The 23,462-nt window shown below is 45.2% G+C and overlaps 1 protein-coding gene across 7 annotated transcripts in view; it reads right to left on the reverse strand.

The window, feature by feature from the left end:
• The window catches only part of WDR19 (WD repeat domain 19), a 435,717-nt gene that overhangs the window by 280,775 nt on the left and 131,480 nt on the right, over positions 1 to 23,462 (reverse strand). For all 7 annotated transcript variants that reach the window (XM_033947370.1, XM_033947368.1, XM_033947367.1 and 4 more), the window contains 2 exons: positions 21,045 to 21,218; positions 8,227 to 8,297 (listed from right to left, as the gene is read on the reverse strand). In XM_033947370.1, the coding sequence (XP_033803261.1) occupies positions 8,227 to 8,297; positions 21,045 to 21,218 (245 nt within the window). The remainder of the gene's footprint in view (positions 1 to 8,226; positions 8,298 to 21,044; positions 21,219 to 23,462) is intronic.

Genomic DNA, 23,462 nt, shown 5'->3' on the forward strand with positions numbered 1-23,462 from the left:
AGCCAGTCTTTAACCTATGCAGTTAATGTTTCTCCTAGCCCCAACAAACTCATCTTGTTCAAAAGTCTACAGTGTGGGACGTTATCAAAAGCCTTACTGAAGCCAAGATACACTATATCTAGGGACTCTCCTTTATCTAGTTTTTTTGTTACCCAGTCAAAGAAGCTGATTAGGATGGATTGGCAGGATCTCCCCCTTGTAAATCCATGCTGGTGGGGATCCCTAAGTCTCTCATCGTCCAGAACCGTATCTAATTTGTGTTTAATCAATGTTTCCATAAGCTTACACACTATTGATGTGAGACTTACCGGTCTGTAATTTGCAGTCTCTAACCTGCATCCCTTTTTGTGGAGCGGAATGATGTTAGTGTTTTCCAGTCTAATGGAACTTTTCCCGTGCTCAGAGAAAGACTGAAGAGTGCGTCTAACGGCTCTGCCAGGATATCTCTCAGTTCCCTAAGCACTCTGGGGTGCAATTTATCCAGTCCCATGGCTTTATTCACTTTGAGCCTTGACAATTCTTGGTAGATGCTGCTGGTGGAAAATTCAAAATTCCTGAATGGGTCTTCTGAGCTCTCCCTTGTTTATAACTATGGACCAGATCCCGGTGCCTCACAGGTAAAGACTGAGCAGAAGTATTTGTTCAGTAGTTCGGCTTTATCGGAGTCCGATTCTGCAAAGTTGCCATCGGGTTTCCTCAGACGCACTATCCCGTCTGTATTCCTCTTTCTATCACTAACATACCTGAAAAAGGATTTATCCCCTTTTTTAATATTCCTAGCTAAATTTTCTTCCATCTGGAGTATGGTGTTTCTGACCGCTGTTTTAACAGTTCTAGATTGCTCTAGATAAGCTTCTTTGGCTTCTGGTCGTTGTGATCGTTTGTAGGATACAAATGCTCTTTTCTTCTGTTTTACGAGTTCCGAGATCTCCGCAGAGAACCATTGGGGTTTGTTATTTCTCCGCCGTTTACTCACGGTTTGGTTGCTTCCTGTAGGGTAGATTTCAGAGCTGACCATATTACCTCCACATTATCTGTTGTGTCTTGGTTTTGCAGCGCCTCATAGACAAAATCTCCCATGCTCTCAAAGTCAGTGCCTTTAAAGTTAAGGACCTTCGTTGACGTGTTCGACCTCATGGACCCCTTCCTGAGGTGAAACCACACCATGTTGTGGTCGCTGGAGGCCAACGCCTCACCTACCGAAACCTCTTTGAGGTTATCTCCATTGGTGAGTATCAGGTCCAGAATCGCCTGATTCCTGGTGGGCTCCAGAACCATTTGTTTGAGTCATGTTCCCTGTATAGAGGTTAGTAGCCTTCTGCTGCTGCTGGTCGTAGCTGAAAGTTTGGTCCAGTTTATAAATAGCATGTTGAAGTCCCCTAACAGTACAGTGTCTCCACGCAGAGTGATGGTCTCGATGTCTTCAATTAATTCTTTGTCTATGTCATCCTGTTATTTAGGTCTGTATACAATGCCCAGATACAGGCATTTGCCACTTCCCCTGGCAAGGTTCACCCAGAGGGACTCCCCTGTATACTTGACTCCTGTGATTCTGGTAACTTTGATTTCTTCCTTGATATATAGTGCTACCCCTCCTCCGTTTTTGCCTTCTCTGCCTCGGCGGATTAAGTTATAACCTGGTATATTCATATCCCATCCATGGGAATCCGTGAACCAAGTTTCAGATATTGCCACCACATCTAGGTCAGCACTCCTCCTCCTGACTGCAGCGTAAGTACTTACCTCAGACTCAGTAATGGAGTAGTTACTTACCATACCAGGATGGTTACTTACCACACCAGGATGAGAATGGGTTCCCTCCCCCAACTCACCTAGTTTAAAGCCCTTAGGAGCAGGCGAGCCCGTCGTCTACCGAAGACATTCTTCCCTCTTCTGTCAGGTGGAGCCCGTCCGATCCCTGTAGTGCCTCTCCGTGGTCCAGGAAGCCGAAGTTCATCTCTCTGCACCATCCGTGTAGCCACTCGTTTGTCTTCTGGATACGATCTTCTCTGGCTCTACCCTTGCCTCTCACTGGAAGGATGGAGGAGACCACCTGTGCTCCCATTCGCTTCAGCTTCTCACCCAGGGCTCCAAAGTCTTCAGGTATCTTCTCCAGGGTGTTCCTGGCGATGTCGTTCGTCCCGACGTGGATGAGAAGCATTGGATAGTGGTCTTGGGGTTTGATCACTCTCCCTAAGCTTGTTGTCATATCCCTGATTCTGGTTCCTGGCAGACAACAAACCTCTCTTGATTGTAGATCCGGTCTACATATTGGTCCCCCGCAGCAGGGAGTCCCCAATGACGAGGGGGCATTCGGAGAAACTGAAGGGAGATAGGTTCAAAACAAATGCAAGGAAGTTTTTTTTCACCCAAAGGGTCGTGGACACTTGGAATGCGCTACCGGAGGAAGTGATCAGGCAGAGTACGGTAGAGGGATTCAAACAGGGATTGGACGGATTCCTGAGGGATAAAGGGATCGTGGGATACTGAGAGAGGTGCTGGGATGTAACACAGGTATAGAAAGCTAACCAGGTAATAAGTATAGAAACCCAACAGGTCGTGCATGTGCAAGACCGGAGGGTTAGGACTACGATGGGAAGATAGGACTTCAATGAGAAACCAAGGTGGCAAGGGAGCCCCTTCTGGTGATTCAGACAGGTCGTGACCTGTTTGGGCCGCCGCGGGAGCGGACTGCCGGGCAGGATGGACCTATGGTCTGACCCGGCGGAGGCACTGCTTATGTTTTTATGTTCTTATGTATTTTGTCTTTTGTATCACTAGATCTATTAGCCGCATTCGACACCATAGACCAGGGGTGTCCAACCCGCAGCCCACGGGGCCACATGTGGCCCTGTGAAGAATTTTGTGCGGCCCCACTTGCGCTCGAGGACAATGCGGTGTTTTCCTTCTGCCGCCCCCAGCTGTTTAACGTCTTGCCGGCTCCCTCCTCTGTCTTGCAGCGTTCACTCAAAGCCATGGGCAGTGGCTCCTACATGCCTCCTGTGGCTGATCTGGAAGCGTTCCCTCTGATGTCGCGGCCCAGAAGGGAGAAAGGGAGACGGGCGTGTTGAGGTAACGCTTCCTGATCAGCCGCGGAAGGCGCGTGGGAGCCACTGCTCGCGGCTTTGAGTGAACGCTGCAAGACGGAGGAGGGAGCAGGAAAAAGGTAAACGCCCACAGCCCAGAAGGGAGAAAGGGAAAAGGGCGTGAGACTTGAGAGGGAGGGAGCACAGACTTAGGAAAAATGATGGAAGGAAGGAGGGAGGGGCATGAACTTAGGACACAGAAAGATAGAGGTGAGAATGAGCCATAAGATGGAAGAATGGAGGGAGTGAGGGAAAGAGATGCAGAGGTGAGGGAGATAATAGAACGGGAGAATTGGGTATCTGAGAGAGGGAAAGAGATGGTGCAATTGGGGAGATAAAGAAAGAGGAGAACTGTTGGGCAGAGAGAGGAGGGACTGAGACAGAGAGAATTATTGAACATGGTGGTAGGAGAGGAGTGAGGTTCATGGGCGCAAAGAGAAGGGGGAGAACATGCTGGGTCGAGGAAGCCTCCTGGATGTTGAGGTTTTTTTGGGGGGTGGAGGGTATTAAAAGAAGTGCCAGATTTGGCCTTGGGGGAGAGCTTATGGGGCCAGAAACAGAGGAGAGAGAGATGGTGGGCAATGGTCTGAAGGGAGAGAAGTTGGATCTGGGGTGGTGGGGAAGAAGAGGGAAAGAGATACTTGAAGGGAGAACTGTTGGCAATAGAAAGGAAGAAATGGTGGACCGGGGGAAGGGAGGCAGGCAGACAGGGGGAGAGATGGGATGAGGTCAGTTGGGAAGAGAAAGGGAGAGAAGTTGGATCTAGGGATGGGAGGGAGGGAGAAATGTTAGGCCTCTGGATGGAAGGCAGAGGATAGAAGGCAGAGAGAAGCAGCATCTCTCTTTTTTTCCCCTCCATTTCATTGTTCAGCATCAAGGGGGGAGAGAAGAAGAAAAACAGAAAAGAGAGGGAGCAAAATGTTGGGACCATGGAGATAGAGGAGGAGAGATGGAACCATGGAGGGAAGAAAGCTGGGATAAGATGATGCTAGGGATGGAAAGAAAGGGACAAGGAATTATAGCCTGACCAGTGGAGAGAGGGACAGGGAGTTATAGTCTGACCAGTGGAGAGAGGAGGGGGATTCTGAAAATGGTGAGCTATGTGGATGAAGTCAAAAGGAATATGACAAGTGAGAGAGCAGTGAGTACAGTGGTAGAAATGTGGTAATGGGGAGTAGATAGAAGGGAATAGGAGGCTGGGAAAGGAGTGAGATGGGAAATGGGAGAGCTAGGGACTGAGAGAAGATGGAGAATTGAGAGGTAGCTGAACATTTAAAAAGAAGGGTGAGAAAGAAGGCAAATTTGAGTGGACAGAGGCAGAAAAGAAAAAGTTAAGAAAAGGAAAAATCAATACGTTGGAAATATTCTTCCCAATATGCATCACTTTGAATTTGTCCATATTGAAGGGGTATATACTTCTTGTAAGTCTATTCCATTCCTGCTTGTGTAACATATAAAACACTGCTGAAACAGTTTGCATTTGCCAAGAGGCCACAAGGTCTTTTCTCTTTGTGTTCTGAGCTCTGTGTCCTCATTCTGTTCTGTAGCTGATTACCGTATTTTCACGTAGATAACGCGCACCCGGGTAAAACGCGCACACGGGTATAGAAAGCGAAAAACACAAATTTATGTACAGAAATTTTTATATACCGCGCACACCCGTATACCACGCATGCTGCCCGACTCTCCTTTCGCCCGCCCCGACTCTCCTCTGGCCACCCCGACTCTCCTTTCGCTCGCCCCGACTCTCCTCTCCCCCTTGAAGTCCTGTCCCCACCCTGAAAGCCTGATGCCCCCCCGATGTCCGATTCACACCCCCCCCCCTGCAGGACCGCTCGCACGCACCCGCACCCCCACCCCGAAGGACCGCTGGCACGCACTCCCACCCGCACCCGCACCCCCACCCTGAAGGACCGCTCGCACCCCCACAGCCTCCCGACCCTCCCATCATGTAGAAGCTCCTACCGGTGTCCTGCTGCTTCCTCTTGGCGGTCCCGACTCCCCGACACGATCGGGGCAAGAGGGAGCTCAAGCCCTCTTGCCCCAGCCAACAGCGGCACCCCCGACACGATCAGGGCAAGAGGGAGCTCAAGCCCTCTTGCCCCCCCGACTCCCCGACACGATCGGGGCAAAAGGGAGCCCAAGCCCTCTTGCCCCGCCGACTCCCCAACTCCACGACAATATCGGGCCAGGAGGGAGCCCAAGTCCTCCTGGCCCTGGCGACCCCCCCCCACTAGTTGTTCGGGCCAGGAGGGAGCCCAAACCTTCCTGGCCACGGCGACCCCCTACCCCCACCCTGCACTACATTACGGGGAGGAGGGATCCCAGGCCCTCCTGCCCTCGACGCAAACCCCCCTCCCCCCAACGACCGCCCCCCCAAGAACCTCTGACCGCCCCCCCCAGCCGACCCGCGACCCCCCTGGCCGACCCCCACGACACCCCCACCCCCCTTCCTCGTAACTTTGTGTAGTTGGCCGGACAGACGGGAGCCAAACCCGCCTGTCCGGCAGGCAGCCAACGACAGAATGAGGCCGGATTGGCCCATCCATCCCAAAGCTCCGCCTACTGGTGGGGCCAAAGGCACCTGGGCCAATCAGAATAGGCCCGGGAGCCTTAGGTCCCTCCTGGGAGCGGGGCCTTGGGCACATGGTCGGGATGGGCCCATGTGCCTCAGGCCCCGCCCCCAGGTGGGACCTAAGGCTCCCGGGCCTATTCTGATTGGCCCAGGCGCCTTAGGCCCCACCAATAGGCGGAGCTTTGGGACGGATGGGCCAATCCGGCCTCATTCCGTGGTTGGCTGCCTGCCGGACAGGCGAGTTTGACTCCCGTCTGTCCGGCCAACTACACAAAGGTACGGGGAAGGGGGGTGGGGGTGTCATGGGGGTCGGCCAGGGGGGTCGCGGGTCGGCTGGGGGGCGGTCGGAGGTTCTTGGGAGGGCGGTCGTTGGGGGGAGGGGGGTTTGTGTCGAGGACAGGAGGGCCTGGGATCCCTCCTGCCCGTAATGTAGTGCGGGGTGGGGGGAGGGGGGTCGCCGTGGCCAGGAGGGTTTGGGCTCCCTCCTGGCCCGAACTAGCGGGGGGGGTCGCCAGGGCCAGGAGGACTTGGGCTCCCTCCTGGCCCGATATTGTCGGGGAGTTGGGGAGTCGGCGGGGCAAGAGGGCTTGGGCTCCCTTTTGCCCCGATCGTGTCGGGGAGTCGGGGGGGCAAGAGGGCTTGAGCTCCCTCTTGCCCCGATCGTGTCGGGGGTGCCGCGGTTGGCTGGGGCAAGAGTGCTTGAGCTCCCTCTTGCCCCGATCGTGTCGGGTGTCGGGACCGCCAAGAGGAAGCAGCAGGACACCGGTAGGAGCTTCTACATGATGGGGGGGGTCGGGAGGCTGTGGGGGTGCGAGCGGTCCTTTAGGGTGGGGGTGCGGGTGGGAGTGCGTGCGAGCGGTCCTTTGGGGTGGGGGTGCGTGTGAGCGGTCCTTCGGGGTGGGGGTGCGAGCGGTCCTGCGGGAGGGAGTGAATCGGACGTCGGGGGGGGGGAACTATGTAAAAAAAATTTTGTACAACGTGCTCACGCGTATAACACGCAAGGGTATGCGCGGTACGTAAAAACCACGTATAACACGCGCGTTATATGCGAGAAAATACGGTAGTTTTGCCAAGATTATGACCTCCTTATGTTATGAACCCCACATCCTGTGCTTTAGCTGAATGATTTTGCTTCTTGTGAGTCAGGACTTAGATAAGAAACATTGCTAGACCTTAGACAAAAGACAGTATTATATGCTATAATTATGGAAACTTCCCACTAACCCCCCCCCCTTATGTTTGCTACCTCTTTCTAGCTGCTTTTGTGTATCTTGTTACCAAATATGGTCTTTCCTACAGTCATATGCTGAAAAAACTGACCCATGTAAAATGCTATAAATATGTATGCAGTACTCAGAATAAATGGACATCTCTTTGGAATAATAAGCGTCTAATCTTTCTAAAAGAGATTATCCCCAGATGCATCTGACTTACAAACGACAGAGCGTGTGAGGCAGTATTGGGACCAGAACCTTTTCACATATTACATTTAATCTGCCATTTGGATGCCCAGCCTTCCAATTTTCTAAGGTCTTCCTGCAATTTTTCACAGTCCACATATGTCTTGATGGCATTCTCCTCATATATCTCTCTCAAATAAAGCATTTTTCCTTTTACATAAAAGTCAGCTTACAGTTATCACAAAATTAACAATTCAATCACCCACTCACTCCCCTTCATAGCTAAACTTGCCGAACAAATAGCTCTCAATCAACTGGATGACTATCTCAACCAAAAAAACAACAACAACAAAAAAAAAAACACCCTACAAACCTTCCCATCCTAATCAAACAAGTTTTAGGTATCACTACCTTCATCTTTCAAATTCTGGATCATGGCAAACTTATGTATTCCTCTCTGGATCTTTTCGCAGCTTTCAGCCTAGTTAATACAGAAGGTTCCTTCTTACTGAACACTGCAATAAAGCCATCACTGATATGACTGGCTTCAAACCTATTACCCAACCATCTCATTTCCAAATGTGCTCTTAGAATCCTCACCTATAATGCCTAAGCTAGACTATTATAATGCCTTTCTACAAGATACCCAAGCAAGTAATATCTTCATTTCCAAATTGTCTAGAACTCAGCTGTAAAACTAATAACTGGATCAAGAAAATTTGACTATGATAGTCAACTCCTATGAGAAGAATACTGGCTCCCAATTTCATATCAAGAGGGCAATTTTTATAAAAGCCCAGTTCTACATGTAGCATATTGCTTCATTTCCAGAAATGCTTTTGAAAACTGTCCTCCCTAACATCATCTCTCACTTTGCTGAAAATAAAGTAGTGATTGAAGAATCTCCAAGCCCATAAAATCTTCCCTCAGAAGCAAATTAAAAAAACCTTGCATTTCGGTTGCAAAGAATAAGCAAGTTTTTAGAAAGAAATGACTATAGAGCTTCCTCTTTTGAGCTTTTCTGTTTATATCTGTTCAGGTTTCATTCTAAAACCATTTTTAAGAGCAAGAGCCCTGTTTTTTACATTTTTCCTTTTTTGAATAAATCACAAACATTATAATATGGTTTGGAAAATACAGTACAGCTAATTAGCAGTGCAATTACCTTTAGTTTCATCGTCCAGGTTAATAATAGCATACATGTCTTTGAGCTCTGAGAGGTCATGAATCTTGATGCTTAAACAAAGTACAAACAATTAATACATGTATTTTAATGAACTGCAGCATATACAATATTTTGCTGGCTATAAAGCAGCAAAAATAAATAACTTGCTTTCAAATGCTTTGACAAGATCATACTGAGAGGCACTGAGTCACTATTATGGCTCAGCCATAGCACTGCAATGCAGAAGATAATGACGTTAATTACCTGTACAAGATGTTCTGAGGACAGCAGAACTTGAATCCTCATGTATAGGGTGATTTATCACTGATGGAGCTTCAGTGTAGGAAAACAGTGCCCCAACATTTCTAGAAGGCTTTGGGCTTCTTCACTGTGGACAGATACTTGTAGAGAGTGACATGGATATGGTCACTGTGGTATTAGGACGCATTTTGAATAATCTCCCAGGAATACTGCAGTAACGGTGGACCGCACCATGATACTGTCATGGAAATGGGTACATTATTGTGGCATTCCCACAGTAATGGAGAAGCCCTCTCCAAGTCCCCATGCTTACCAGCTCTGCTCCCGCGGTCCTCTTTCTCTCTTCAAGCTAAATGGATGCCCGGCGGCAGTGGCAATTCCCACATACTGCCTGCTGCTGACCCGGAAGTTTTCCCTCTACCAAAAAAAGGAATTTCACAGCAGAGGGGAAGTTTCTGGGTCAATGGCAGGCAACATGTGGTAATCGCTGCCGTCGCCAGGGACCCATTCAGCTTGGAGACACAGGACCACAGGAGCCAAGCCAGAGCTTTCTCTCTGCAATGTCCTGAGAGTAACCCATGCGGGGGGAGAGAAATGCTGCTGATTTGGGGGGAGGGAGGAGTACGGGAGAAAGCCACCAAATGGGGGGGAGGGAGAAGGAAGACCAGGGAAGGGAAAGAAAAGCAATACCAGACCAGACCATGGGGAGGGAGGGAGGAAAGGAAGTGAGAGGAGAGATGCCAGAGAATGGGGGGAGGGAGATATGGACGGGAAGGAGACAGATACCAGACCTGAGGGAGGAAAGGAAATGAGAGAGATGTCAAACCAACCATAGGGGGGAGCGGACAGAGATGCCAGACAATGGGGTGGGATGGGGTGGGGGGCAGGGAGACAGAGATGGAAGGAAAGGAGACAGATGCCAGACCATAGGGTGGAAAGGAAGAAGAGGAGAGAGATGGCAGAGGGGGGAGAGAAGGTGGAGATAGTGAGAGAAGAGATATAAATGGAGAGAGGGGTGAAGCTGGAACGAATCATGCAAAAAGGAGGGGACATAGATTGAATGGAGGGAGCAAGTGCTGGATGGAAGGGGAAGAGGGAAGATAAGTTTATGGAAGCGGCATAGAAAGAGGGTAGATGCCATATGGAAGGGGTGGGCAATGGAGAGAAAGGGCAGACATGGTATGGAAGGGGCAAAGAAAGAAGGCAGACAGTAGATGGAAGGAAGAGTAATGATAAGATGAGATAAGTAAAAACCAGAACCATGGTATCAGCTGCTTATAAAAAAAAAATGGAAATAAGGATCATTTTATTGGACTAATTTTAATACATTTTTCTCTAACATTTGGAGACCAACCCCCTTCCTCAGGTCAGAAAGCAGTATACTGTACTGACCTGAAGGAGGTTTTGGCCTTTGAAAGTTAATAAAAAAATGAATTAATCCAATAAAATAGTATATCTTATTTTCCATTTTTTGTTTTATTTCTATTTTTTAATTTGTAACATGGTGGTTGTTATTCGTCAGTTTTTTCAAACTTACATCTATCTTTATATTAATACTTTGAACAGTATTAGGGGGCATGCATGCATCATTATTTCTGTTTCTGTGGTGTTTTAGTGTGTGCAGAGTCTGGCTTCTTGGCAATTCAGTTTAACTTTTGTCTACAAATTTCTGTTTTTAGTTTGCGATTATTTATTCCATTCTGTGCAAGGGTGTATTTGTGTTGTGTGTGTATGGAAAAGACAAGGTTTTCTGCCTGTATTATCTATCTAATATGCCATTTAAAACATTAAAAATAAAATGTTTTTCTTCTACCTTTGTTGTCTGGATGTTTTATTTTTATGATTCCAGTTTCTTTTTTCTGTTTTCCTATCATTTGATAATTCTCCTTCAAGCAGCTGTTATCCATTTGTCTTTTCAACTCTCCTGTCTATTCCCTCACTATACCTGCCTTCGACATACTGATCATTCTTTTTTAGCTCTTTTCTGTCTCTTTCTTACCCTTCTCTTTTTTACTTTTCAGCTACCTATCAAATTTCCATCTTTCTTATTCCTTCCTCAGCCCTCTATTCCCTTTCATCTTCAATGCAACCCCCATTACAATATTTCTACACTCTGATATAATCTATCCTCTCATCCATTTCCTTGCCACACTCTCCTTCCCCCTCAGGGTTCTACCATTCTCAGCATCTTCCTTCCTCCACCCTTATAGCCCAGCATCTGCTCCCTTTTCCTTCCCTTCCCACCCTCATAGCCTGACATCTCCCTATCACTTCCCTCTTGAACTCTCCCCCTGGTCCAGCATTTCTCCCAATCTCTTCCCTCACTCCCATTTCTAGGCATTTCTCCATCACTCCATTCTGTTCTTGGATCCAAGATCTCTCTCCTTCTCCCCCTCCTGTGTATTGCTCCTTCCCTCTCATCCACCTCCATGTCCAACACCTCTCTCTCTCCCTTGTGTCCTGGGTCAAATCACTCTGTCCCCCTCCATGCACCATCTCTATCTTCCTCTCCTCCACTATGTGCCATTTCATCCTCTCCGTTCACTATGTATGTCTCCCTTTCCTCCCCCGTGCCAGCATTTTTCCTTCCTCTCACCCCTCCCCTCCCCCTGTGCCACCAACTTTCCTTCCTCTCACCTCTAAATTTCCTTCATTTCATCCCTTCCCTCTCCCTGTGCCAGCAACTTTCCCTCCTCCCACGCCAGCAGGACAGATTCAGCACCATGAGGTTGTGGGTTCAAACCTCGTGCTGCTCCCTGTGACCCTGGGCAAGTCACTTAATCCTTCACTGCCCCAGGTACAAGTCTGTTTGGTCACCTGGTCTACTAGTGAATCCACCTTTGGCATAGCAAACATTTGCTGGAATTCCTGATCCATGGGATACAGTTTAGTCATAGTTTTAGCCACCCTCAGGAAGCCTTCAGGGATCTCTGAGAGCTCTGTGACTAGGAGCCTCATGTCCAGGTACCACAGAAAAGATGTGGCTTGAGCCCAGACCCCGTTCAGAAGAGATCACTGGGAGGATGGGGTTTGTGGATGGTCTATCTTCTGTTCTCAAAGCGACTCAATAATGAGCTCCAGCAAAGCACAGGACTTAAAAAGTTGTCGAATGGAGTGATACTCTCCCTGGTTAATGGCTGACACCGCCTCCTAGTCCTCAAGATGGGATGTTGCGTCTCCAATCAGGGAAGCCTCACTTTGGGACAGTAAAGGGATTAAATCTGAATCCTCTTTCTCCGAGTCCCTGTCCGATGGACCATTGGAGTCCAGAATAGGCTCTGCTCTCAGAGAAGCACTCTGAGGGGTCTGCATGCTTGTCCGCTTTCTGGCGGACCACACCGGCGAAATTATGCCTTATGCATAAGCCTGCCAGAGGAGATTAATAAACTCTGGGATAAAGGACTGAAAGGATAATTTTCCTTGCCCCTTAAGAGTGGAATAAATGCCTTTTCTTGGGCTGCAAAGCCTCTATGCCCTTATGATATGCAAGGCCGCTGTCCCGGGAGTCCAGAAGGTGTTTCATTCCCACCAACAGGATCATCTGCCTTTTCCCAACCCTACAGGCTGTGGAGGAGCTAAGCCCAAAGTTCCCGCCCCTCCATCCCATGCCGCGTGACATATGGCACAAGGATGCTCTTCAGCCACCCATCCAGCACAAATAAGGCATGATATAGGGGTATTAGGGTCCAAGGACTCCATCTCTATTAATCTTGAGGCAAAACGAAGTGTTTTGGAGAAGTTGAAGAACTTAGAAAAAAAATCAGGAAATCCAAGATGACCACAGAGGCAGCATTTTGGCACAAAAGAAAAAGACTTAAAAATGCTTCACGGCTGATCAAAAACTTTTTTAAAAAATAGGACTTTAGAGGAGGGGCACCAAGAACCTAACTGTCAAAACACAGTTTTCAGGAGCCCCCCAATTTCCCCATAGGCTGTCATAGTCTATAATCACTTAACATGGGCTGCAGTCTGCTTCAATGCCTTTAAAGTGTAGCTGGATCTGGAGGAATTCTTTGCCTCAAATCGCTGGTCAGCTGCCATGCTGCGATCTTTAGGCTGCCAGTCAGACCACTTGGACTCATGTTCAACCCCCCTGGGCCGTGATCGATGCAGTAAAAAAGGGGGGAGGCAAAGTTGTAGCAGGCACCATGAGCACCCCGAAAGATGCTATTCATGCCTAAATACCTGTGCTCAAGCTCCTGACCAAGTCAAGGAAGCAAGCAAGCAAGCGCAAAGGCCCAGAACCCTGAGCTCCACAAATCTTCATCAGGCTGGTTGTACAAGTCCCTGAAGGATACACCTGCCAGCAGTAGATTAAATATCTGCAGTGGAATAGCAAGGGAGATTGGCACCCGGAGCGCCTGAATGTACCCGGTGGCGCCTGGCATTTCTGTACCATGCACCCCTCCACGCTTGGGCGTATTCCGCCCCCATGTACCTCTTGAAATGCTCGCCAGCACGAGCAACACTTTCCACCCACACAAGCATTGGCTCCTTTCTGACATCATGTCCTGGTCCCGCAACCAAAATGTGATGTCAGAAGGGAGCAGCGCCAGCACAAGCTGCAAATGGAAAATGTTGCTCACGCCAATGAACATTTAAAGAGATAGACAGGGGGCAGAGAGAAGCGGTCCTGGCAACCCCTCCCTCCCGGGAAAGATGGCGCCTGTGGTGATCCATACACCCCACCCCTCCCCTTACTACGCCACTGAGGTACCACAAAACAAAGAAATAACTGGAGCTGATCAGCAAGACACCTTCATGCTCACCTGCAGAAAGAAGGACTGAAGGGGGCAGCAAAGACCGTGAAGAAAGAGATGAAAAGCTGTGATTGACATCTTCTACAGTATGCTCGTGAGCACAGAGGACAACCCTACAGTTTAGCGTAACATTCCTATTGCACTGGAACAAAGATTATCTCTTCAGACTCTATAGAACACTTTATGCGCATAATTGAAAATTTGGGCAATCACTACTCTCAGCCTAGTTGGTTCTCTTGCCACTTCCCAAGTCTATAAACTCTTTCTATAGGATAAAGTTGTATGCATTCCTTAATGGGGAGCTCTTCCAAAATCCAGTGTTCCAGAAAGTGCTGACAGAATGGGATTTAGAAAATTGTTAAAAGACTCAATTATTCATAACAGCATTTTTATGAGATCTGAAAGGACTTTGAAACAGAATGCACTACAGACTTAGTTTTTATTGTATTGTTTTCATTTTTATGTATGTTTTTTCTTGGAAACTGTCTAGGTGTAGATGGTATATAAATTTTAAAATAAAAAAATAAAACTTGTAAGAGACATTGTTCAGGCACCATCTCAGGGAAACCCAAAAAATGCAAATTGTTGCTTGCATCTTGACTTGTTCTCCAGGTCATCTAACTTGTTGGCTTGTGACGCACTTTTAGCCTGAACATCAGCTAGCGGTACTGCTGAATCTTCTAAATCGGATACTCTTTGTTCCAATGTGGTAAACTTTAGGTGGACTCTTGTCATTAAATTTTTCAAAGCATGCAGTTGGCCAGAAAGTTTATCCAAACAAAGCTCCAATGCTGGTATAACCGTGCTGGTAAGTTGAATAATGTGGGCTCCTGCAAGCATTAATATCGGCTGAGGAGTTCCTTCACATCAGAACATGTTTTCTTCTAGTGGCTTAGATTTTTTTGTACCATTTCTGTTTCGATGCCATACTGTTGCTAGATTTCTTTACAAATTTGTCCATGTAGTAAACCACAATTCAGGACAAATTTTAAATTACTCTGATGTTATAAAATAGGGCAAATGCGGTGATATGGAGCCCCCCCCAAAAAAACAAGAAGGCTGTAAGCTACCAGGAATCCTGAAGGGTGATCAGATAAGAATGTGGGAGAACCCCAGCTCTATATCTCTTTTAATAATAAGAGTGACTTTATGCATTGAGTCGAGAAGGCTCTGAGATATAAGAAGCAACACCTTCCTCATCATTCTATTGTAGTTGAATCTGCTCTAAAAATAGTCAAGTTTCAATAGTCTCCCCATGGTAACCCTATAAGACAGACTCAGATATTGGAATTTCTTGGGAAAAGGTTCTCTCAGAAATTTCACGTTTATTTTATTCTTGATATACTGCACATCAAATGTCTGAGTGGTTTATAAATATAAAAACCTCACAAATAAAAAATAAAATCCAGGGAAACAATAAAACAAAAGTTTGAAGAAAGACGGGAGAGGCTAATGGGAAGGAAAATAGGGGAGAAATACAAAATCATGAAAGGAAAGAAAACAGAGGTAGATTACAAAAGGAAAGAGGGGGAGGATAAAAAGTGGCATTTACTATATTTAGGCTGTTAAAATATATTTTAAAATCAGCTCTTATAGAATATCATATGCGTCTTTAAATCTATGTAAAGAGGTTTCATGGTGAATATAAGATGGAAAAGAGTTCCAAAGTTACAGAAAATATAGATTTCTGAGTAGCATCGTAAGAAATTTGATGGGCTGATGGAATAATTACTAAATTTTGCTGACTAGAGTGACATGTCTCACATAGCATTCTATAAGCTCCTCACAGGCATGTACTTGTGTGGAACACACATAGTGTGGCATAGTTTGCATACACTCTTATATAGAAACATAGTGATAAATCTAAGGAACTCTGCTCACTAATAGCCAAGGGAAAGAGTGTGGAAAATACAAATATTTTAAAAATAGCATCGAAAGCTTCCGCTATAGGAATGGTGCTGCAGATCCACCTGGCTGCATGCCTCACACCTCAGACAAGATGTGCAAGAAAAGCTTGTTGATGTACCATAAGAACCATAAAAATTGCCATACTAGGACAGACCAAAGGTCCATCAAGCCCAGTATCCTGTTTCCAACAGTGGCCAACCCAGGTCCCAAGCACCTAGCTAGATCCCAAGCAGCAAAACAGATTCTATGCCGTGGAGAGAATCTCTTTTCAGGTAAGAATCAAGAAGCTGTTTCTCTCATCAAGTAGCCCAGTAATACCCTTAAGACCCTCTCCAGGTCCACTTCTTACTTGGCCTCCTCATTCAGAAGGTTATCAGAGCAGAGGGTAATGGAAGTCCTACTACTTTTATAGGCATATGTATTCTCCTCACCATTCCTCCCAGTCCCAGTGGGGTTCTCGCTTTCAATCCAGACAACAGAAGTCTGACCCTGCATCACAATCAAAACCAGAGATAGGATTTCTAACAGCTCTGTGGAAAAAACAGACTGATAAGATCGTATGCGAGTGGCAGGCAGGAAGGGACACACATGCATGGTGAAGTGGCCCAAAGGCTTCTAGAAAATGTTGCTAGCATTAAGCAAAAAAAAGTAGGGGAATATCAATTTGATTAATGCAACATAAAATCATTGATGGCATTAAACTAATAGATGAATAGGCCCTGACTTGTGCAGTATATCATTATAAATAATTATGTGTAACAGAAATCTATGGGCTCCTTTTACGAAGGCGCGTTAGCGGTTTAACGCGAGTAATAGCGCGCGCTAAACTACCGGCCGTGCTAGCCGCTACCACCTCCTCTTGGGCAGGCGGTAGTTTTCCGGCTAGCGCAGGGGTTAGCGCGTGATTAAAAGTCACAAGCGGCTTCATAAAATGAGCCCTAAGTTTGTAGATCCAGACTCAACACAGATCTGTGTTTCAGCTATTAAAGCCTTCCTCAGGAGTCTCAATATCTAGCTAAGCAGGTGTCGCATTTGTGTGTAAGCAAAAGTATTTTACAAAATTTTACCGACTGTCCTTTGCAGTGCTAACATCATTGTCTCCTAGTATATATTATTCACTTATGCACACTCTTTAAATAAAATACTGTTGCTTGAACACGACTGTGACATGGATGGGAAAAGGGGGCAATGTCTGGAAAGCAGTATATACTAATGCTTGAAGCGTGGGAAACAAGATTCTGGATCTAAAAGCTGTGATGGAAGAAGAGGGGTTGGATCACAGAGAACCATGACTGAGATGTAGTTATATTGGGCTATAATCTGTTCAGGAAAGACAGGGTAGGAAGAAAAGGAGGAGGAGTAGCGTTATATGTTAAAGATCATATTAAAGCCACACAATTGCAGGATCTGCAGGGCAAGGAAGAGGCACTGTGGATCAATTTGGAAAGAGGGAATGGTGACTATATTTACATTGGTGTGATATATAGGCCTCCTTCACAGATGGAAGAAGTAGATAGAGATTTAATAGTAGATATTCAGAATATATTTAAAAAAGGGGAAGTCTTGCAAATAGGTGATTTTAACATGCCAGATGTTGATTGGGGTATCCCTATTACGGGGTCTTCTAGAAGTAGGGAGATTCTGAATTCTCTACAAGGAGAACTGTTCCAGCAGTTGGTAATGGAACCCACACAGGATGGGGTCATACTGGACTTAGTGCTTACAAACGGAGAAAGTGTTTTTGATGTTACAGTGGGTGATCATCTGGTATACAGTGATCACTGCATGGTATGGTTTAATATTAAAATGGGTATAGAGAGTACTCATTCAAAAGCAAAGGTTCTAGACTTAATAAAAACTAACTTTGTTCGGATGGGGGTTTGTGTCAATGAATTATTGTCTGGATGGGAACATCTGAAAGGAGTGGAAATGCAGTGGGCAAAACTGAGTGATTGTAAGGGCGAGAAACCTTTTTGTGAGGCAAGTAAGTAAAAGTAAGAGGAAAAGAAGGCAGCTTTGTTTCTCAAAAGTAGTAGCTGAGAAGGTAAGGAGAGGTTAGCTTTCATAAACTACAAAAGATCACAGAAAAAGGAAGATAGGCAAAAATATATGGAAAAGTTAAGAGAGACTGGTCGTGTAGTCAGGAAAGCAAAGATGCAAATGGAAGAAAAATAGCTGACACGGTAAAACGGGGAGACAAGATTTTATTAGTGATAGGAAGAAGTGCAAAAGTGGCATTGTGAGACTCAAAGGTGAAGGGGAGAAATATATACAAGCTGATAAAGAAAAGACCAAATAGCTTAACAAATATTTCTGTTCTGTGTTCACGGCTGAAGCGCCGGGAGCAGGACCACAGAAGACAAATGTGAATAGGGATAGAGGAATAATACACCCTGATTGATTTTCAGAGGGTTGCGTTCGTGAGGGCTAGCTAAAATAAAGGTAGACAAAGTGATGGGGCCGGATGCTGAAGGAACTTAGGGAAGTTCTGGTAACTCTGCTGACTGACCTTTTCAACGAGTCTCTAGAGTCGGGAGTGATACCAGAGACTGGAGAAGGGCGGATGTGGTCCCTCTCCACAAAAGTGGAAGTAAAGAAGATGTAGGGAATTACAGGCCGGTGAGTCTGACTTCTGTGGTACGCAAATTAATGGAAACACTTTTAAAACAGAGAATGGTCAAGTTTCTGGAATCCTGTGGATTACAGGGCATGGATTCACTAGAGGTAGGTCTTGTCGGATAAATCTGATCAATTTCTTTGACTGAGTGACCAGAGAATTAGATAGAGGATGTGCGCTAGATGTAGTGTATTTAGATTTTAGCAAAGCCTTTGACAGTGTTCCACACAGACTTCTAATAAATAAACTGAGTGCCCTCGGAATGGGTTCCAAAGTGACAAGCTGGGTCAAGAAATGGTTGAGTGGAAGGCAGCAGAGGGTAGTGATCAATGGAGATCGCTCTGAGGAAAGGGATGTTACCAGTTGTGTGCCTCAAGGTTCTGTTGGGCCTGTTCTTGTTAACATTTTTATAAACAATATTGCTGAAGGGCTGTCGGGTAAGATTTGCCTTTTTGCGGATGATACCAAAATCTGCAATAGAGTGGACATGCCAGATGGTATGAAGAAAGACCTGGCGAAGCTTGAAGAATGGTCTGAAATTTGGCAGCTAAAATTTAATGCTAAGACATGCAAGGTCATGCATTTGGGCTGCAAAAGCACGAGTACAGTTTAGGGGGTGAAAAACATATGTGCACGACAGAAGAGCAGGACTTGGGTGTGCTGATCTTAAGATAGCCAAACAGGTTGAAAAGGTGACGGCGAAAGCTAGAAGGATGCTAGGTTGCATAGGGAGAGGTATGGTCAGTAAGAAAAAGGAGGTATTGATGCCCCTGGATGAAACTTTGGTGAAACCTCATTTAGAATAATGTGTACAATTCTAGAGGCCGCATCTTCAAGAAGATATAAAAAGATTGGAGTCGGTTCAGAAGAAGGCTACTAAAATGGTATGTGATCTTCATCATAAGGTGTACAGGGACAGATTTAAAGTTCTCAATCTGTACTGTATATTTTGGAGGAAAGGCAGGAGAGGGGAGATATGATAGAGTCGTTTAAATATCTACGTAATGTAAATGCGCATGAGTTGAGTCTCTTTCATTTGAAAGGAAACCCTGCAATGAGAGGGCATAGGATGAAGTTAAGAGGTGATAGGCTCCGGAGTAATCTAAGGAAATAATTTTTTACAGAAAGGGTGGTAGATGCATGGAACAGTCTCCCAGAAGAGGCGGTGGAGACAGAGACTATGTATGAATTCAAAAGGGCCTGGGACAGGCACATGGGATCTCTCGGAGAGAGAAAGAGATAATGGTTACTGTGGATGGGCAGACTAGATGGGTCATTTGGCTTTTATCTGCCATCGTGTTTCTATGGTTCTATACTTGGCTAGATCTTGAGACTCCTGAGGATGGTTTTAACAGATCTAGGTCTGACTTTGGGCATTTCCTGCAAGACAACCAAAGTTGGAGGCAGAGAAACTACCATTTTTGAAACAGCCAAAACCGGTAGACATCCAAATTGTTTTTTAAATCGTCTATTAGACGCCTTGGCCACCAGGACATCCGACTTTAGGACATCTAACTTTGTTTGCCATTTCTGACCATAAAAACGCCCAAATTCAGACCATTCGGATGTGGGAGGGGCCAGCATTGTAATGGACTGGCCATACAGACCTGCCAACAGAGCAAAGGAGCACTTTAAAGGGCACTGCTGTGACTTTCACATAATTGGTGTCAGATGTATATCTCACCATAACTCCCTTATAATTTATGCTGAGCCCTCCAACCCTTCCCAAAAACCTACTATACCCACCTGTCTCCCACCCTAATAGCCCTTATGGCTGCAGGTGGCACCTATTTGGCAGTATAGTAGGGTTTTGGTGCTCAGTAGTGGTTAGAGTGGCTTATGAGCCTGGGTTCTCCCTCTCTATGGTTCAGCAGCCCGCCCACCAGGCAACTTAAGACTCCTGTTTGCAGTTCTATTAGTTTTCCCCTACCAAGTGCTGCCGTTCTAGAGATGGGTATTTATTTATAATCTAAGTGATTTACATACAGGTACTCAAGGATTTGTCCCTATCTGTCCTGGTAGGCTCATACTCTATCTAATGTACCTGGGGCAATGGGGGATTAAGTGACTTGCCCAGGTCACAAGGTCATATACTGTTTCATTCAGATCTTTGTGGGGTGGGAGGGGTTTAATGACCACTGGGGAATTGTCAGTGGTCATTAATAAATCCCTCCAGTGGTCATCTGGTCAGCATGGGTTCCTTTTTGGCACTTAAATGCTTTTAAAACAGGTCTAGCTCTTGACATCCAAGTTCTGTCTAGGATGTCTTGGGAAAGTTTCACATGTCACTGCAAGATGTCAAAATGTTAAGCATACCTAAAGCCAACCCATAACACTCCTCAAATACGCTTTCACGAACTCTGGACGCACAGTGGGCAAAAAGCCTAGCAAGACATCTAGAAAGTCAGTTTCAAAAATCAATACTTGGACGTCCTGGTGATTAGGATGTCCAAATGCTGATTTATGCTGTCTTTTGGATGTCTTTCTTTTTTGAAAATGAACCCCATAGGTGTCTCTTACACATAACTATTTATGGGGCGCAAATCTGGACCTATTCATGTACTAGTTTATTGTTACTGATGCTTTTATGTTGCATTAAATTTTCAAGTTGTAATCAAATTGGGCTTCTCCTACTTTCTTTTGTTGACATATGTTTGCTCCTTTTTCTATATCCCATACTAGGGATCTATTTGTGATGTTATCCATATATGAGGATTCATAGTCCTGCTTGTCTTCAGAAAATGAGTTTTAAATAATTCTGACCAACAGAACTGGAGATGCTCTGGCACACCATCTAGGTGATATGCTTGCACCCCAGGAACGACTGAAGATGACTGTCACTACTGTGGTGTGGTGACCTCCAATAATGGAGAGCAGGCAACAAAGGATTCAGTCTCAGAAAAGATTTCTGTTCAAGCCCTCAGCTAGCAAGGAAATTAGCAGCAATTTAAGAAGGGGCGTTTTGTTTTGTTTTTATAATAAAGAATTGGGAAGTTTACAAGGGAACAAATAAAGAAAATATTTGTGGCTCATCACTAAGTAGGATGGATGGGCTTTTCAGAAAGAGAATAATGATAAAATGTTTCAAGGTATCTACAAACATCTCACCTAATATGCTATTCTTTTGCAATAACAAAAGGACCTACTTCATTCTGAAATGATTAAATGGGTTAGTACTGGGTTGGATTTGTATCAATCAATGAGTGACTTCATGCATTATTTTTCAAAGCAATAATGTAGGAGATTTCACTTAAAGTACCACCACCACCTACCAGTTACCACCACATGAAGCTGCTTTGTTCAGTGACTGGGAGATGGAAATGCTCGTCAGGTTGTCATTATGGTTTCGAGCCTGGAAAAGTTCTTGACCAATCTCACGGATGTGTGTGGAAATAACAACAAAAAACCCTTGTGAGAAACCAATAATGATGTAGCCATCACCATACCTGCAGTAATAAAAGATACATTTCAAAATCATAATATAACATAAGATTTTATTTGTATACTGCAATACACCATGAAGTTTGATGCAGTTAACAGGAATTAAGTAGAAGACCACACATGAGAGGTCAGGATACAAGTACAAATAAAATAGGATCATGACAAGGTCAGAGTCAAATACAATTATGTTATGGTAATACGAGAAAACTCAAGTAGGTGAACAGCTTTTAAATACCAGTGCAGATAGATACGGAGACCTAAAAGAAGATAGCAAGAGAGGTGGGGGGGAGGCAGGTAGTAAGAATTGAATGAGTTTGTGCATAGAATTTTTTCTACCTGTTTGTACGCTGTAAATAAAGTCTTTATCAGTCATGGGTTATAAGAGGCAATAAATTTTCCCATCTAATACCACCAGTTTTTGCATACACACTGAAAGCATGACAGGAGAGGGAGAGAAAAGAATGGCATAAGGAAAAATGAAGATTTGAGACAATATACTCTTTGCAAGGTTCACTGGAACATCACATCCAAAAGGGTTCAAATCATGAATGTACTGGACACTGGATATTTCCAGATAAAGTGAAATTACTCACTTATAGCAGATGTTCTCTGAAGTCAGTAGGACACATATTACCACAGTTGGGTAACATTATCAATGGAGTTCTAGTAAGGAAGCCCTTGACAGCCACAACCTTACAAGTGCACATATCTTCCTACCTGCCTCAGTTGCATGGGACCAGCAGTAGACTTCAAAAACTTAGAGAAAACAACTCCTAGGGAAGTTGGGAGATCTGTGGTAATGAAATGTTTCCTACTATCCTCCGAGAACACCTCCTACAGGTGAGTAATTGCACGTTCTCTGAAGACAAGCAGGATAATTACCACTTTAGGAAATCCTAGCTCCCTGAAAACAACATGGGACAATAGAGATTTGCAACATGCAATGCCAATAAGAAACCAATTAAACTAAACTTTTAGGCACTCTACATCCCTGTTATGTAGATGCAGCCTAGAGCAGAACGAAACTAGGAATGGGGGGGGAAGAATTGGCTTTTAGAACCCCAAAATATTCAGCAAAACTGTCTAACCAAACCTCTTTCACATCAGGAATCCTGATCAAGACAACAGTGAGATGTGAATGTGTCAACTGAAAACCATTAGAACATAAGAATAGCCTTACTGGGTCAGACCAATGGTCTATCTAGCCCAGTATCCTGTCACAAGTCACAAGTATCTGGCAAAAACCCAAATAGTAGCAGCATTCCATGCTACTGTCCCATGTTTGTCTCAACAGAAGACTAAGGACTTTTCCTCCAGGAATTTGTCCAAACTTTTTTTAAAACCAGCTACAATAACTGCTCTTACTAAATCCTCTGGCAATTTGTTCCAGAGCGTATAACTATTCTTGGAGTGAATAAAATATTTCCTCCTATTGGTTTTAAAAGTATTATTCTGTAACTTCAGCGAGTGTCCCCCTATTTTTTGTAAATCTTGATGCAGTAAAAAATTCAATCCACTTGTACCCATTTTACACCACTCAGGATTTTGTAGACTTCAATCATATCTCCCCTTAGCCATCTCTTTTCCAAGCTGAAGAGTCCTAACCTTTTTAGTCTTTCCTTATAAGAGAGGAGTTCCATCCCCTTTATCATCTTGGTTGCTCTTCTTTTAACTTTTTCTAGTGCCGCTATATCTTTTTTGCAATAAGGAGACCAGAAGTGAACACAATACTCAAGGTGAGGTTGCACCATTGAGCGTTACAAAGGCATTATAACATTCTTAGTCTTCTTAACCATCCCTTTTCTAAAAATTCCTAGATCCTGTTTGCCTTCTTGGCTGCCACCACACACTGGGTGGAAGGCTTCATAGTATTGTTTACGATGACACCCAAATCCTTTTCTTGAGCGCTGACCCCCAAGGTGGTCCCTAGCATTCGATATGATTTGGATTATTCTTCCCAAAGTGCATTACTTTACATTTGTCCAAATTGAATTTCATCTACCATTTGGACGCCCAGTCTTCCAATTTTCTAAGGCCTTTCTGCAGTTTTTCACAATCCACATGCATTTTAACAACTTTGAACATGTTGCAGCTTTACAAATCTCCTCAATGAAAGCAGATCAGAAGTGGACTACCAATACAGCCACAGCTCTGTCATTGTGAGCTGTGACATGACCCTCCATAGTCAATCCATTTTGGGTATAAGTGAAAGAGATGCAATCTGTGGGGGTCATGTGATACCTGCTAGC

Source organism: Geotrypetes seraphini, chromosome 1 (genome assembly GCF_902459505.1).
Source record: "Geotrypetes seraphini chromosome 1, aGeoSer1.1, whole genome shotgun sequence".
In the NCBI taxonomy this organism is placed as follows: Eukaryota; Metazoa; Chordata; class Amphibia; order Gymnophiona; family Dermophiidae; genus Geotrypetes; species Geotrypetes seraphini.